Source organism: Bactrocera dorsalis, chromosome 5 (genome assembly GCF_023373825.1).
Source record: "Bactrocera dorsalis isolate Fly_Bdor chromosome 5, ASM2337382v1, whole genome shotgun sequence".
Lineage (NCBI taxonomy): Eukaryota > Metazoa > Arthropoda > Insecta > Diptera > Tephritidae > Bactrocera > Bactrocera dorsalis.
Window position 1 is genome coordinate 3,260,904 of NC_064307.1, and position 15,212 is coordinate 3,276,115.

The 15,212-nt window shown below is 29.5% G+C and overlaps 2 protein-coding genes and 1 long non-coding RNA gene across 3 annotated transcripts; 1 reads left to right on the forward strand and 2 right to left on the reverse strand.

Moving 5' to 3' along the window:
• Positions 1 to 727: 727 nt before the first annotated feature.
• Positions 728 to 14,192, forward strand: LOC105232673 (cysteine and histidine-rich protein 1 homolog). The gene is made up of 9 exons (XM_011214447.4): positions 728 to 1,688; positions 9,422 to 9,480; positions 9,688 to 9,802; positions 9,894 to 10,017; positions 10,082 to 10,234; positions 10,401 to 10,561; positions 10,632 to 10,748; positions 11,879 to 11,964; positions 12,045 to 14,192. The coding sequence occupies exons 1-9, from the start codon at positions 1,188 to 1,190 to the stop codon at positions 12,070 to 12,072; spliced, it is 1,344 nt and encodes a 447-aa protein (XP_011212749.1). The 5' UTR covers positions 728 to 1,187; the 3' UTR covers positions 12,073 to 14,192.
• Positions 6,094 to 6,658, reverse strand: LOC105232672 (uncharacterized). The gene is made up of 2 exons (XR_852840.4): positions 6,539 to 6,658; positions 6,094 to 6,361 (listed from the first exon to the last, which is right to left on the reverse strand). It is a non-coding gene; the product is annotated as an uncharacterized LOC105232672 (long non-coding RNA).
• LOC105232671 (ribosome biogenesis protein SLX9 homolog) lies at positions 13,984 to 15,187 on the reverse strand. The gene has a single exon (XM_011214446.4). It carries the CDS (start codon positions 15,047 to 15,049, stop codon positions 14,465 to 14,467), a length of 585 nt encoding a protein of 194 aa, XP_011212748.2. The 5' UTR covers positions 15,050 to 15,187; the 3' UTR covers positions 13,984 to 14,464.
• Positions 15,188 to 15,212: the final 25 nt, after the last annotated feature.

Sequence of the window (15,212 nt, forward strand, 5' to 3'; positions counted from 1 at the left end):
AACCTACATTTTCTCATAGCAATTTTACACAAGCCTTCTGGAAAAGGAAGATGCTATGTATATACTACTTCCATAGTTACATTCCGTAGAGCTTACTAGTTCGTTCAATACAGATATTTCATAACAGAATTAAAACCATATGTGTGATAAACAAATATGCACATATAAGTATATACATATTATTTAAACCGTAAAATCCTATATATCTTCCAAAGGAAGGAAACAAAGTTTATTTTCTACATGTTGTTAAAATGGAGTTCATAAAGTTTAGTACCTGTTAATGTTTGTTTACAAAATAAATATAATAGAGCACAGGACTACAACTGGTGTTATCACTATAATGATTATTAAAATTATTAGACAAAGCAAATTAGTAAAGCTTTAATATGTATTTCGTATTGTTTTGTTTTGCTTAATTAATCTTTATCTTGCTTTTCTCTATATTTGCTTTGGCATCCAGCTGATTGAGCGTTGCCACTAAAGAAAACCAAATCTTTTGAAGCATTTTCTATCTTAAAACTTTCACTTCTAGAATTGAAAAGACGAAATTGAAATTATATCTAGTCAATTTGGTAAATTTTATAAATTTTTTATGTGTATATTCCTTAAAAAATAGAACCAAAGAGTTTTAAAAAAGTAATTTAACACACCACATTACTAGAATACCCAACACTGGTGTCTAATAAGAAGAATACATAAATATAAATACATTGCTCATTCGTTCTTGTATTCATTCTTTGAGTTGAATTCGCCCGATAAACACATCTTTAGCAACGGTTCGGTATATTAACACTGTTCCCAACAAAGAAAAAAGAAAATAGCTACAATTCCATTTGTTTTCAATCAATCTATTATTTTTGGAATTGGAAGAATTGAAAATTATCAAACGGAAAAGTTTACGTAAAAAGAGCATTGTTATATTGAAGCGATCAAATTAAGAATTTGTATAAGCAAAATTTTAAGCAATAGTGAAAAAATAAATTCACCAGCAAAGAAAAAATTTAGGCATCGTAAAACCGAAAAATCGATTTAAGGGGGACAAATAGGAGGAGTATAATCGCATATATACTAGGCGAAATATTGGTTGAGGAAGCTCAGAATTGTTTTTCGTGCATCAATAATAAAGAAGAACCGATTTTGCTGAAAAATAATAAATATATACTTAAACCACAGTTTAGATTATAAAAATGGCTGACGTTGAATCAAGTGCTGTCGTGCAGCAACCACCTACAAACGCTAATAGCATGAACCTAAATTCTATCCCTCTATTGGCATCCGCCGAGTTACTCGGTGAAAGTAATAGTGCCCAAGTAAGTCTCCAACAACAGCAGCAATCACAACCTATTGCTGGTGCTATTGGTGGAGGAAATGGTGGTAGCGCTGGCACTTCCTCGAATTCGGTCAGCAATGCCAGCTCTTTAGCACTGGATGTTGCTTCTAGTGAAAATTCAAGTCTGGTCAATAGTGGAGTGATTGGGAGTGGAGTGGGTGGTGGCAATCCATCGAGTGTTGGTGGGGGTAAAATAGACTCTGGTGAGCCACCAGCTAAGAAACAAATGCTCGACAATCCGAGCACATCTGCGGGTAGTGGGAATAGTGCTTCGCAACATGAAAAACTCGAGTACCGTCTGGGAGGGATTTTATGTTGTGCTGTTTGCTTGGATTTGCCTAAGACAGCAATGTATCAGGTGAGTACCAATGTTACACAAAAATGTTCAAATTAGCATTGTGTAGGGGTAACATTTTAACTTGTTTATTGTATCTTTTTATTAAAATTAAATTGATACCGTTAAATAGTTTTTTTCAAAAAGTCTCAAGAAAACCAGCTTATTGACATATAATGTTAAAAAAACAAATATTTATTTTAAATGCCGTAAAAGTATAGTGGTAAAAAGGTAACGGCTATATAAAAAAACAGGTAGATAAATAGCTAGAGTTATGGCTAAAGTAATAATGTTTTTGGTTATGAAATGCAATCAATTTGTGTATATCGCAAAAAAATTAATTTGAAAATATAAATAATATAATTTGTTTCCCCTTAATCAACAACAATTGTTGGCGTTTACTCATGAAAAAAAAACACGCAGTATAAATATCAGCTGTGCGTTGTTATGTGCCATTTTTGTTATTCCCATTGTATCGAATTACCTTTTTACTTCCTCTTTCCACATAAGAAATGTATATAAGCTAGTTGAAGAATTATTATGTACAAATTTTAAATTGCTAGATTCTAATAAGAAAACTTTTTGCCACTGTTTTTAAGTGATTTTTTTGCTCTTAGGGATGGTGGAAAATTATTGTTGGGCATTGGTTGGCCAGAGAATGTATTGGTGTGAATCGTGTATTAGAATATGGCTGCCTCAGTGATTTTGTTTTTTCCAAGGGACGTAGGGTGGGACTGTTTCTAAGTGCTCGGCTGACTGGTTACGTATCTGATCGGCTGTTTGTTATTCTCAATTGGCTTAGTTCTCAGCTGAGTTTGCTTTTACTTATCTACTTCTTGTATACATACACAATGGGAACTGCGTATTTTGTTTAGAATATCAATGCATGAGCATAAAGTAAAGCAATATATATATATATATGTATGTATATACATATGCATTTATCTGCTTACACTCGTCCATACATATGTACGTTGATGCTTATGTACTTATGTAAACTGAATATTTTTTTTCTGATTAGACATTTTGGTGTTTTTGTGACCTGTTTGATAATATAGTATGTACATACGTATACGTATGTACATATTTATGTATTTAAGCATATTCATACATATTTACATATGTATATTACTTTAGAAATGACCTTTAGTTTCCTACATTTGAACATATGGATATATTGGAATATATTAAAACCATGTGAGTGCAGGTAGTTATCGTCATATGTCACTTATGATAAGCATTTGATATTTTTGTTTCCAAATTTGATTTGCTGCATAACCATATACCGTACATACATACACATGTATGAACATATTGACACCTACATATGTATGTATGTATGTATGTATGCAAATAAATTCATCTATTATGTAAACATACCAAAAGTGTGGAATTAGGTATTTTTTATTTTGAATGAAAGTTAATGATGACTTTGTCGATTAAGTGTGTTAGTTTTGGTGTAACTGGTTTTAATAGAAACGCGAACAGCGAATATATAGCAAAAGAGGGGAGAAACTATAATAAAACGCAATCTGTGAAATATTCTATTCAATACATTTCTTTTTCCCTTGGTTATGTGAATTGAAACATGCATTCACTGATGGTAGCCCCTGTAGCCATGGTCCATAAACAGACTTACATACATATGTACATACATATACGTATGTATGTTCATGTATATGTGTATGTAAGAACTTACAAATGTCTACGGCGCAGTTAAGTTGCAACTATTGCGTCTTTTTATTTTCAGTGGTGGGTTTGGCTCTTTATGCCCCAGCTCCCTGTTCCAATAATGTAGATACATGCATACATATGTATGTATGTATGTAAGTAAAGTCAATTTTTAAATATTTTATGTATGAGTTTATGCAAATAGATATGTATGTATGTATGTATATATTTGGAGTTTTGAAGATATTTAAAACCTTAATTGATTCTTTTACATATATGTATGTATGTATGATGTACATATGTACATATGTTATTAAATACGCCACATTAGAAAAATCATTAATTTATGAAGTTATAAGAAAATATAAAATAATTTCAGCTCGGTTTTGCAAGTAATTTGTTTGAAATTTAACCTATATACTTACATACATACATATTTCATATAGATACATACTTATGTATGTATGTACATACATATTTGCTCGCGTTTCTCTCACATTCTGTTCGTAATACTCACCACTCTTAGGCAGCGGAAAAAATAGTTGCTGAATCAATCGCGTGTTGGAGGATCGGTTTTTGACGTCATCAAGATATTCTGATGCATTTTGTTAATATAATCACATAAGTATGTATGAATGAATGTTTGTATGCACAAACCTACATACTATATGTTCACTTACATACCGAGAAACACATATTCAAGTGTGCATTATGAATTCAACATGCGAGTTTTGGTTTTGTTTTGTCATGTAATACGAATTTCCTACTGCCATTAATTGAAATATAACTTTTATGTTTAATATTTTATATTACTTTATTTTTGGTATGCTTAATCGTGACATAAGATGATATTTATGTATGTATGTGTTCTTATCACACATATGCATACATATACATATGTATATAGTAATACATTTATACGCATTTATAAGTGATTATGCTTTAAATATGAGACGATAACACCTACAATGTTGTGGACAAATTGATACCTAATTGCGTGCTCATATATGTACACATGTACATATATACAGGTAATTATTCTCTCCTATATACACACATAAAGATGTATGTATGTGTTGCTGTGTTTGTATATCAATTATTTCACGCTGTATATACATACAGTATACACATGCGAGTGTGTACGTATGTGTTTATGTATGTTGTGTTTATTATTTCTTATTCGGTGCGAAGCAAGTACAAAAAGTCAGCTGTTTCTGACATTCATAGAATAAACATGCATGCACCCATAGACATTGAATGATTTTGTACCCGGCTGGCCCAATGCGAATTCATTTACAAATGATTTTTAATTATTTCGTTATTTAAGACAAAAAGTTTTATTGTATACATAAAGTTTTATTCGTAAAAAAGGGTAAATGCTATATGGATTTTATTTGTACGTACCATACATACATACATGTATTAATTTTTATATACAGGCAATTTTTTTTGTTTTTTCCATTAAAGTCAGTTCGAATTTTAAATAATTGTTATTTACATATTATCCTGTTTAATTATTTTTAATACGTCCGGTAAATTAGGTTTCTAAATATTGTTCCTAAAATTGTTTTGTATACATGGAAGTATGTAGATGAGCCACAATTTGCTATTGCATCCAAGCACCTGCATCTACATACATACATATGTTATATGTATATGCTTGTATAGATATTGGTATGAATGGGCAATGTATAAGTTACAGGTTGTCGTCTAACGGCAGCATTTGGTAAATAATATCCAACAAACTGAACTGGCAGAATTCACAACAATCATTGTTAGCCAGCTGAACTAATAAGAAACAAACTGGTTTTACAGGTTGTTATTAGTGTGAAAGCTTTTGTTGTAAACACTACAACTCGTGTGTTATTGTTTTCATGAGTTGTACAAAATTCTAATGTACATATGTAAGTGCAGGTTGTTACACACATACATAGGCTACTTGGGTCAATTTTCCTAGCCATTACACATCGTTTCTGCTAAGATTTATTATTTCAAGGTAATTTCTATCCTCTTTCTGTATTCTGATATTATGAGTGCTGCTTATAATGGAATGACCACTCACTACGATCATCTTTGAAAATACCCCATATACATTAGTAAATTCGATTTTAGAAAATAGAAATAGATGTTAGTGTGCATATAGTATGTACATATGTAAATACCCTGCAAAAAACTTGTTCTGAACCAAAAATTTCCGGACTTGTACAAAAGCTCCATACACAACCAAGCACATATGTACATGTACTTACATACATATGTATTACTTACTGTATTTTGTCCACTATATTTTTGTACGAATTTTGGTATTTAATTTTTCTTACTTACTGTTAAATTGTAAAATTTAACTGCCATAAAATATTAAATTTAACAATTCATTGAAGAGCTCTGAAAAGTATTTGATAAATCGTCAATGGCACAAGAAAAGATCATGCTTCGCATCGAAAACTGTGTTTATTGGTTAATTTAAGTTCATTCAACCGCAGTAATCATGAATTAATTTTCATAAACTTCTATCCTTGTGCGATAGTCGGAGAAATATATGTGTGTGCAAAAATACATAACTACATATACATCTGTACTGAACTACATACATTCCATTGAATTTTCTTGGTGAAAAAAAAATACTGAATGTACATAAGTATAAACTGAAAAACTTTGACTTTGACGGTGATGGTACATATGTATATGTATATGTATGTACATGTGTGCACATTTACTTAAAAACAAAACACAAAAAAAAACATCTAATAAAAACAAATTACAAACAATTTCACCAATTTATTCTGGCAAATGACTTTGTAGTAAGGCAAAGAATTTGAATGTACATAATTTTCCAAACCGCCATTTTGCCTCTAATACGACGAGTTTTCCACTAATTTCGATTATACATGCATACAACACTTCTCGTTGCCGACGATATTGCTTTCTTTCCATAGTTTGTTATTATTTTTTGATATGAAACGAATGCGATTTTGCGTTTGTATGATAGATACTATGGCCATGGCCATTGAATAGCCATTGGAACGCTGAAATAAATTCAATTAAATGCAATTACACCGATGTAAATTAGTCTGTATATGTGAATGAATAAATAAGTATATGGGAAATTGAAAGATATACATACATATGTATGTATGTATGTATGGGATGCAATGAAGATCGTAAACAAAGAAATTGTTAATTTTCACACACTCAATTCTCACCCATCCTCTTTTGTTCTACGGCAATCTTTCAGTCATAACCATCACACCCAATTTTCTAGCAACTTTTAAATAAATTTCTTTGGGGCATTTTAGCTAATTTTTGTGGACAGGAGAATTTCTCTTCAACTTGAATACTTATATTATTTTGTCTTTGGTCGGGGACATTTTCCCTCATTTAAAAATAGATGTAAACACGTGTACATACATACATCTTGGCACATATTGGGAGGCCAACCCTAAAGATAGAGGAGGTTGTGGTCCTCAACTCTACAATGTGCAGTTATTTGGATATCTATGCGTTAGTGTTCGTCCTATTGTATATTTTGTGGTTGCTAAAAATAGTTAAAATATCAGCATTGTTAAAGTGTGCATTTTACCTTAAGTTTAATAGCTTAGTGTATTTTGATTCGCTTCTTAGTATTCGCTATAGTTCTCACTGATTCGCTGGATAGTAATTTGATCAACTGTCACTCACTCCCTGTTTTCTTTGTAATTTTCACAATTATTCGTTTCTTTTTTTAAATTCGCTCTTAGAAATGTTCTTCACAATTGATCTGCCCTTAGCCGTTTTTTTTCTCTTAAATTCAACTTGTACCTTAGCTTCTTGAATCTAGTGAGTCATTTTACTTATGTGTGTACATATGCACACATGCCTATGCATATGCACATATACATACATACATACATTTTTTATATGCAACTGCATAGGAAAACTATTTCGTTGGAAGATATGTATATTCCTTTATAGCGATCCTTGAGGCAATTTTCAATTTAACGAAGCTGATAGTGTTTATTTTTTAAACAAAAATTACCATTCGAGATACATATTTGTAGAACTTACTCGCTTTAAACGCAAGTTAAGTCTAAAAATAAAATTTTACCGAACAAATTAGGAATAAAAATACAAAATCGGTATAATGCAAAAAACCACTAGTTTTACCGAAAAAATGCTAAAAAATAATATAATTTTCAAACTCAACGATATTGTATTTTTATTACACCCTTAATGTCGTTTAATCGTAAAAAATTACATATTTTCGAAATAATTAATGTACAACGGCATTGCAAAAATTACTAGGGACTTATGTGATGTTTGTTTTTTCTCAAATTACTAAAATTAAATGAATTAACACTTTTAAACCATAGAATCGGGGTCGTTTTTATAGTAAATCAAAAAACATGGGAGAAAAGCTAAGAACTGATTTCTAAATAGACAGTTGGTATAATATTTAACAGTCTCCAGCAAAAGCAATCCCAATTTTTAAATAATTTTTTTTCCGGATCATTTCGTAATCAGTTAATTTTACTACGGTGATCATTAGTTAACTGTTGTCTAATGGAAACCGTTATTTAATTTTTTTTGGAAAATAGTTATTCAATTAATGGACTCGGTTTATTAAATTAAAAATTTTCAGATCTTCTTCATACATCTAGTTGATAGATGTGATTAAATTTCTAACTAACATAATATCCATTACTTATTTTGTATAAAAAAAGTTCTATAAAGTATATTTAATTAATTTTTATTGACTTTTATTTAATACTCTCAGTTTACTGACTTTTAAGTTCTCAGTTATTTTAATTTTATACACAAATCACTTTTTTAATTTATTTTCCACTTAAATCGTTGACTATAAATAATTTTTTGATAACTTATTAATTAATTAGAATACTATCGTGTGCCTTAAAATTCAGATATTATGATTTCATTAGTTTTATTTAGTTAATTTACATTAATAGTTCATTTATCAATTAGATAATTAATACAAATTAACGAATATAGTATTTTATATAGATACCTATGTTTATGAGTACCTATATTGAGAAATGTATAAATGTACCATTTTGTAAATGCAAACAAAATGTTTTAAATAAAAACAAACATGTAATCAATAACTATGCAATAAGTGATGAAATAGCAAAAATCTGTGAATATGTTGTAACTGTACCAACACATACATATATGCATTAAAACTTTCATTTTGTTGTCACTATTTTAGTAAGTAAAAGTGCGAATTTGAAAAATATAGGCGACACAGAAAAATGCAAAAAAAACAAATATATCATATATATAATGGAAAAAAATGACAACACCTAGCTTTCGCATATGAAACGTATTTATTGTATAATACTAGAAAGTATCGACAAGTTAAATCAATAAAAAAGTTCACAATTTAAATTGAAAACCAAAACAATGCGCTTGTTTTTATTTAAAAGAAAAATATAGAAAAGTACGGCTTATCTATTCACTTAGCCACCGAACAATCATCCCCACAATTTCCATTTAGTATTATCCTCATTACTTAATACATTTGCCGACTTACATGTATACTCACTCTTCTTAATTTAATTTCACCACGTAAGCAATAATTTTCACACAAGTCATTTAATTATTTCTCCAACGCACTTGGCCAAACTCACTTTTCCCACAACACTTCATGCAATCAAGTTCCTATCCCGCTATTCTATACAATCAATATATTCATACATACATACCCACACTCAGATCGTCCCGCACAATATTTTCTACTGCCTATTACTGCAAGAAACGCCACTCCTGTGTAGACCTAATTGAAAGTGATTCGGCTCGCATCCTTTTTATGTGATGGAACGGCTTTGAATGCGATCTACGTTTGTGGTATTTCTAACAGTAATATGTTGTGTGGGGAGCACATTTCACCATGCTATTATAAAATTGTTCAAATCGTCAAAGATTTCAAACTAATAGATTCTTTTTTTCTTTTTCCCGTTTACAGGATTTCACTTATTTATTCATAAATTAAATAATATATACACAAAATTTACAAACAAATAATTATTTATTAACGTGTTTGGCATTTTCTTGAAATTCTAACTATTTACCACTTACCATTCTCATTACAGTGTCAAATGGGACATTTAATGTGTGCTGCTTGTTTTACACATTTACTCGCAGATGGACGGTATGACCTATATAAAATATATATACATACTTGCATATATATTTCTACCAAAATTTATATGTATTTGACTTTAACTCAAATAATCACTGATTAACTGACCATTAAGAGAATATTCCAGCATATTTTTAATTTTCAGCTAACGATTAAAACGTTATATTTAAAAGTTTTATGTATTCGATTATTTTATATTTATATAATTTGCAACAGTTTGCGTGATCAAATTGCCACCTGTCCAAACTGTCGTGTGGAGATTTCGAAGAGCACAGCATCGCGTAATTTGGCCGTGGAGAAAGCCGCCTCTGAGTTGCCCAGCGAATGTCAAGTATTTCAAAACTCCAAAATATAACTGCATACATGCATTTATATATATATACTAATACTTATGTTAAATCTAATAACTTGTATTTTTTTAGTTTTGCAACAAAGAGTTCCCATACAAGTCGCTAGATCGCCATGAACAATATGAATGCCAAGAACGGCCAACAAATTGCAAATATTCACGAATTGGTTGTCAATGGCGTGGACCGAATCATGAAAGTATGTACCTACATAATTTGTTAAATGGAACGTCCATGTGCAATCTAGTTTTTTGCCTATGTAGCTAACGAACATGAGCGCAACTGCTTGCATCCCACCAAATCTGGTTATGAAGTAATGGCTGCACTGGAAGCACACGACGCTAGAATTAAAGAGGAAAAGAAAATGTTTAATACATTAATCGATTTGTTGAGTTATGAGAAAATTATATTTAACGGTAATTAAATAATGCTTAAATGTAAATATTAAAATATTATTATTATTATATGTAAATATTAACTAAATTTACCTTTAAAAATGTTGAAAACTTTACGAATTAAATAGTCAATAAAATTTTGTTTTATTTATTTATTTATGTACTTACATATGAATATATTTTACAGATTTGCAAATGAAACCGTATCGTACCGATGAGTATGTACACAAATTGTTTTATGAGACAGCTAGATTTACAGCATTCAACCAGCAGTGGGTGGTGAAGGCTCGCATTAATAATAGCCAACGTGATCCACATCAATCCAATGAGCGCACCATAACCTATCAGGTAATACAATGCATTAAATTTTGCCTAAATAATTACAAAATATATTGTTATAATACTCTCACATTTACAGCTTATCTTGAAAACAAAAACCACCACACCAATGAGTATTCACTTTTTTGCTTTAAAAGGGCCTTTTTCTGATATGAAAGTATCCACTCAAATTTACAAGCATGAATTCACGGACCAAGTAAGTAAAACTGATTTAAATTGTTATATCTATAATTAAAATATATCATATAGTATAGTAAAATTATCAAAGTAGTGATGTTATTGCGAGGCAATTGACGAGGTGTTAGCTTTTATTTGTTCGTATCCTTCCATCGCAAAGTCGTTCATGATCTACAAAAATATCAAATTTGGGTTTAAACTTTGAATACTAATTTTTTTAAAGATGTTTGGAATTAAACATTTTAGTTTTGTTATAAGAATTTTAATAATTTTTATTATGTAATGTAATGAACGATCAAGATCAAGGTCTTATATGGAAAACTTTTGTTTAACGGGTTATCTACACGAAAATTGGCACAGTCTCCGAAAAAATCCGGTCGAACAACTAAAACATATAGTTGCCATACAAACTGACCGATCAAAGTTCCGGTATCAATTGTACTTGTGAAGGGTAATATCGGACTCGCTGCATTTGAAGTTAACGTTTTTTCTTGTTTAATTTAAAAAGTAACAAGTAAAAAAAATATTCAAATTAATGGTTGCATTGAAAAGGGATAAAATAAATATATTTACTTAGTTATTTCTAACTGAAACACTTTAACTAAAAGTAGTTCAATATAAATATTGTAATATGAGAAGGGAAAAACTATGTTGATGTTCGATTAAAAATAAGCTCAATCTAATATTTAGGTTAAAAATTAGCAAGAATTTTTTAATCCAGTTTTGGATTTAACTATTTTATTATTCCGGTATTTGGGATTAAAAAATTAAAACAAAAAAATAATAATTAAGAATTTCGTGATTACATGCAATTACATTTTTTTCCAATCTCGTATTTGGGATTATAAATTTTAATACAGATATTCGTGATTAAGAAAGAAAAAAATGAATTAAATTGTTGTTTTAATGCATACATGCACAAATTTGTATTATTAAACATAATAGTCAGGTAATAACCGAATTCAAAAGATGATACGTTGTTTTGCATTTTATTTGGTGATATGCACGTACATATGTTATTTGCCTTGAAGAATTCTACAATATTTTCAGGGAGCACGATTTTATTATTATTGATAAGAAATTACGAATTTTTATATATCATCAGATGGCAAAATTATAAGACAACTATTGCTTAAATTTTCTCCACAGAGCAGCGAAAGTGATTACTACATACTGCCACTGCCGGATAGCTCCGAATGCAATAGGCTCTTATCCAATAAAGGAATCAATTTCCGGTAAGATTTAACTGCTTTTATATAATCACAAACACTTGTTATTCGATTGGTTAATATATGTATGTTTTGTTTTATTGCAGCCTTTTGATGTTTTTACTGAATAAATAAATGTTTTATTGGTTTATTTATAATTACGAGAGATATATACATATACATTTATATAGATATATATATACATATATATTTTCCATTAAAGCATCAATAATTCTTCATAGTTTAAGTTATGGTTATATAAGTCGTTTGTAATGCTTAAAAATAATTTCATTAAATCCGCATCGGCGCATAGTGGGTAAGAAAAATTGGCGAAGCACGTTTCCAATAACGTTAGTCCTTCAATCGTTTGGTTTTATACTACATGCTTATGCATATATTTATATATATAAGTATGTACGTATGCACGAATGTATAACATAACTACAAAAAAATTTATTTCTCTAGCAACTTAAACATTAAAATTATAAATACTTTTAAGTAAAAAGTGAAGTTTATATTTACACATACAAAAACAAACGGACAACATGTTAAATGATATCGAACATGGCTAAAAAGAACTATATAGTAAATTGGTAATTAAAACAATATTTATGTGGCGTCAACTCAAGGGTCGAAAGTGATTTGGGGAATAATGTCTCTACAAATTTCCATGTCATAATTATGCCTTTTTAAGCAATCAATCTTATGTGACAATTGAGTTGTATGTCACCACAAACATTTATTAAAATATTTTCAACGTGTAAAATTAATTTTAATTTACAATTTATCCAATTACTACACAAATTAGTGTAAATCCTTTACAAAAAATACATGCTTATATTAGTTTTTCACAATTCATAGTACATTTACAACAACATTACCTACATTAAACACAATTCTCGCTGTCGTTTGATTCAATTACAAACATATATGGGGTAAATTTAATATTTCCAAGGATCTCAAACATTGCGAAAATATAAAATAAAAAAATTAAAACCAGAATATAAGAAATAATACCTATAATGTATAATTGCAAATATTAATCTATTAATAAAATAAATAGCAAAACAATTGTGTCGATGTACCAAATAAATATTAATTCATACATAATACATAAACACAGACAAGTAATAAATACTTTCGTCATACATGCAAACATAGATCAATGTACTGTAGATTGTATACTACAGCGCTTACATATATATATTAATAAATAAATGTACTACATACAAATTTACTTTTTAATGCTTCTACTAAATCAATAAGGACAACCGTGTCTAATAGTCACGTCACTGTAAGAGCCAACACCACTTGATATGTTATATAATGACAAATGACACATCGAATACTGAAACATTGTTAAACAATCTGTTAAACAATTAGCAATTATACTCTCATTTAACAATGTATTTAAAAAATCAAACGAACTAAAACCTCTCTCGCACCTAAATCGACTTCTTAAGGCAGACGTACTAATAAAAAACTTAAAGTTGGAACACCTTACTTTTCATAATCTATTGGTATTTTAATTAAAATATATTTTAAAGTATTTCAGTTGAAAATATTAATATACATATATATGTACATGCTTATATTATTGTCTTAGCACCGATTTTTTCATTAATTCTAGTATGAGGTTAATTAACCAATACCAAGAATATGTTTTACTGTAATTTTTTAAACCCAGTTTTTGCATAATTTCACAAAACTAAACACATACATTTACATGACATAACATATAAGTGTACATGATACATACCTCTAGATTCAAAAGGTTGTTTTAAATTAAACTTGTTTCTTTTTTAATAAAATTTTAGTCAAAAAAATCTTTCAACCAAAATAAAAACTAATTGGTAAAAATTTACTATTTCGGCACAGAGATTTATGTCTTATATTGATGAATAATGATTTAAGTTTGGAACTTTTCTCAAAAATTTCGTATTACATTCAAAAATTACCTTATTGATTATTTGGTACTTACAACGCATAAAAATGCTGTATCTGCTGGTACGATTGACTACAGAAAAGTTATAAATACAATCTAAGTGATAAAAACCTATAATTTTATTTAATTTACTCAAGCGCATACACACATTCATACTAAATTAAGTTCAATATGCTTGTAGATCTAAAATAGTTAAGAACAATTACTTGGCTCATGTAAGAATGAAGGAAATCCAAATAAATGATAAAAATCATTACAAAAATCTTCTCATCCGTAAGATTAGTATTAATAAATGATATGATAAAAACGAGTTTTTCTGGTTTGATTTCTGCGACGTTATTAAAAGTTCAATAAAAAATTGTAACATTCTGAAACCGTCAGTTAACGATTGCAATGTTTTAACATTAAATTTAAAACAAGGAAAAATGGGCCTTATGGAGTATAAAGGTTTATTAGATTCAATGAATAATTTGTTTCCTAAATATTTAATGTTGCAGGCTTTTACGCTACAAAAATATATATTATATTAATATAATATACTTTTAAACACAATGTATACATATGTATATAGTTAGTTCTACTTTATTCATCTATAAGGCCACGTGTGTATTTTATATGATAGGAAATTGCATCACGAGGATTTTTCTTAAAATCTGGATCTTTGAGAAGGGCCTGGTAAGAGCTAACTTGTCGTACAAATTTCTCCTTCTTTTTCTTCAACTTTTGCTTAACATTCAATTTCTTATCATCTTTTGGATTCTCCTTAGATGTTGGCTCATCAATATCTTTGATTCCCGTTTTACTATCAGATTGTTTACTTAATTTAAATAGTTCATCTAAGGAGGGTAATGCATCTTTCAGAGGCTTCAAATCACCTATAACCGCCGTCTTTTCTCTGTTTTTACGCGCTGCTTCGTCTTTACGTTGCTTTTTTATCAATGCAAATTTATTCATTAGATGTTTGTGTTTCTGGCGCACCTTCTCGCGTTTGGTAATTGCTTTCTTCTTAGTAGGCGTCTTAGTTAGGAGAAGTTTGTCCTCGAGGACACCCGTATCATCTTTCTTGCCAACATTTTGTATTTTTGTTTTAATGTTGTTGGTGGCAGTAGCGGCTTTTGATACCGCAGCCTTGGCTTTCATGCGGATGTTTTTGTTGACTTTTCCCATGTTTATTAACTTGTTGTTCCCCTTTCAACCAGGATTTAAATCTATGTCGTATATTTGTTTATAATCAATTCGAATATATTTATTTATTTGATAACCATGCGCTTTTGACAGGTGAAGTGTTGTAATCGATTAATCTTGAAGCAGCCCTAACTATTCTTGAGAA

Excerpts from the sequence above, each read along its gene's own strand:
- LOC105232673 (XM_011214447.4), top strand. The coding sequence starts at position 1,188 with ATGGCTGACGTTGAATCAAGTGCTGTCGTGCAGCAACCACCTACAAAC. Across the intron at positions 9,803-9,893 it reads AGTTGCCCAGCGAATGTCAA|TTTTGCAACAAAGAGTTCCC; the intron begins GTATTTCAAAAC and ends GTATTTTTTTAG. Across the intron at positions 10,235-10,400 it reads TGAGAAAATTATATTTAACG|ATTTGCAAATGAAACCGTAT; the intron begins GTAATTAAATAA and ends TATATTTTACAG.
- LOC105232671 (XM_011214446.4), bottom strand. The coding sequence starts at position 15,049 with ATGGGAAAAGTCAACAAAAACATCCGCATGAAAGCCAAGGCTGCGGTA.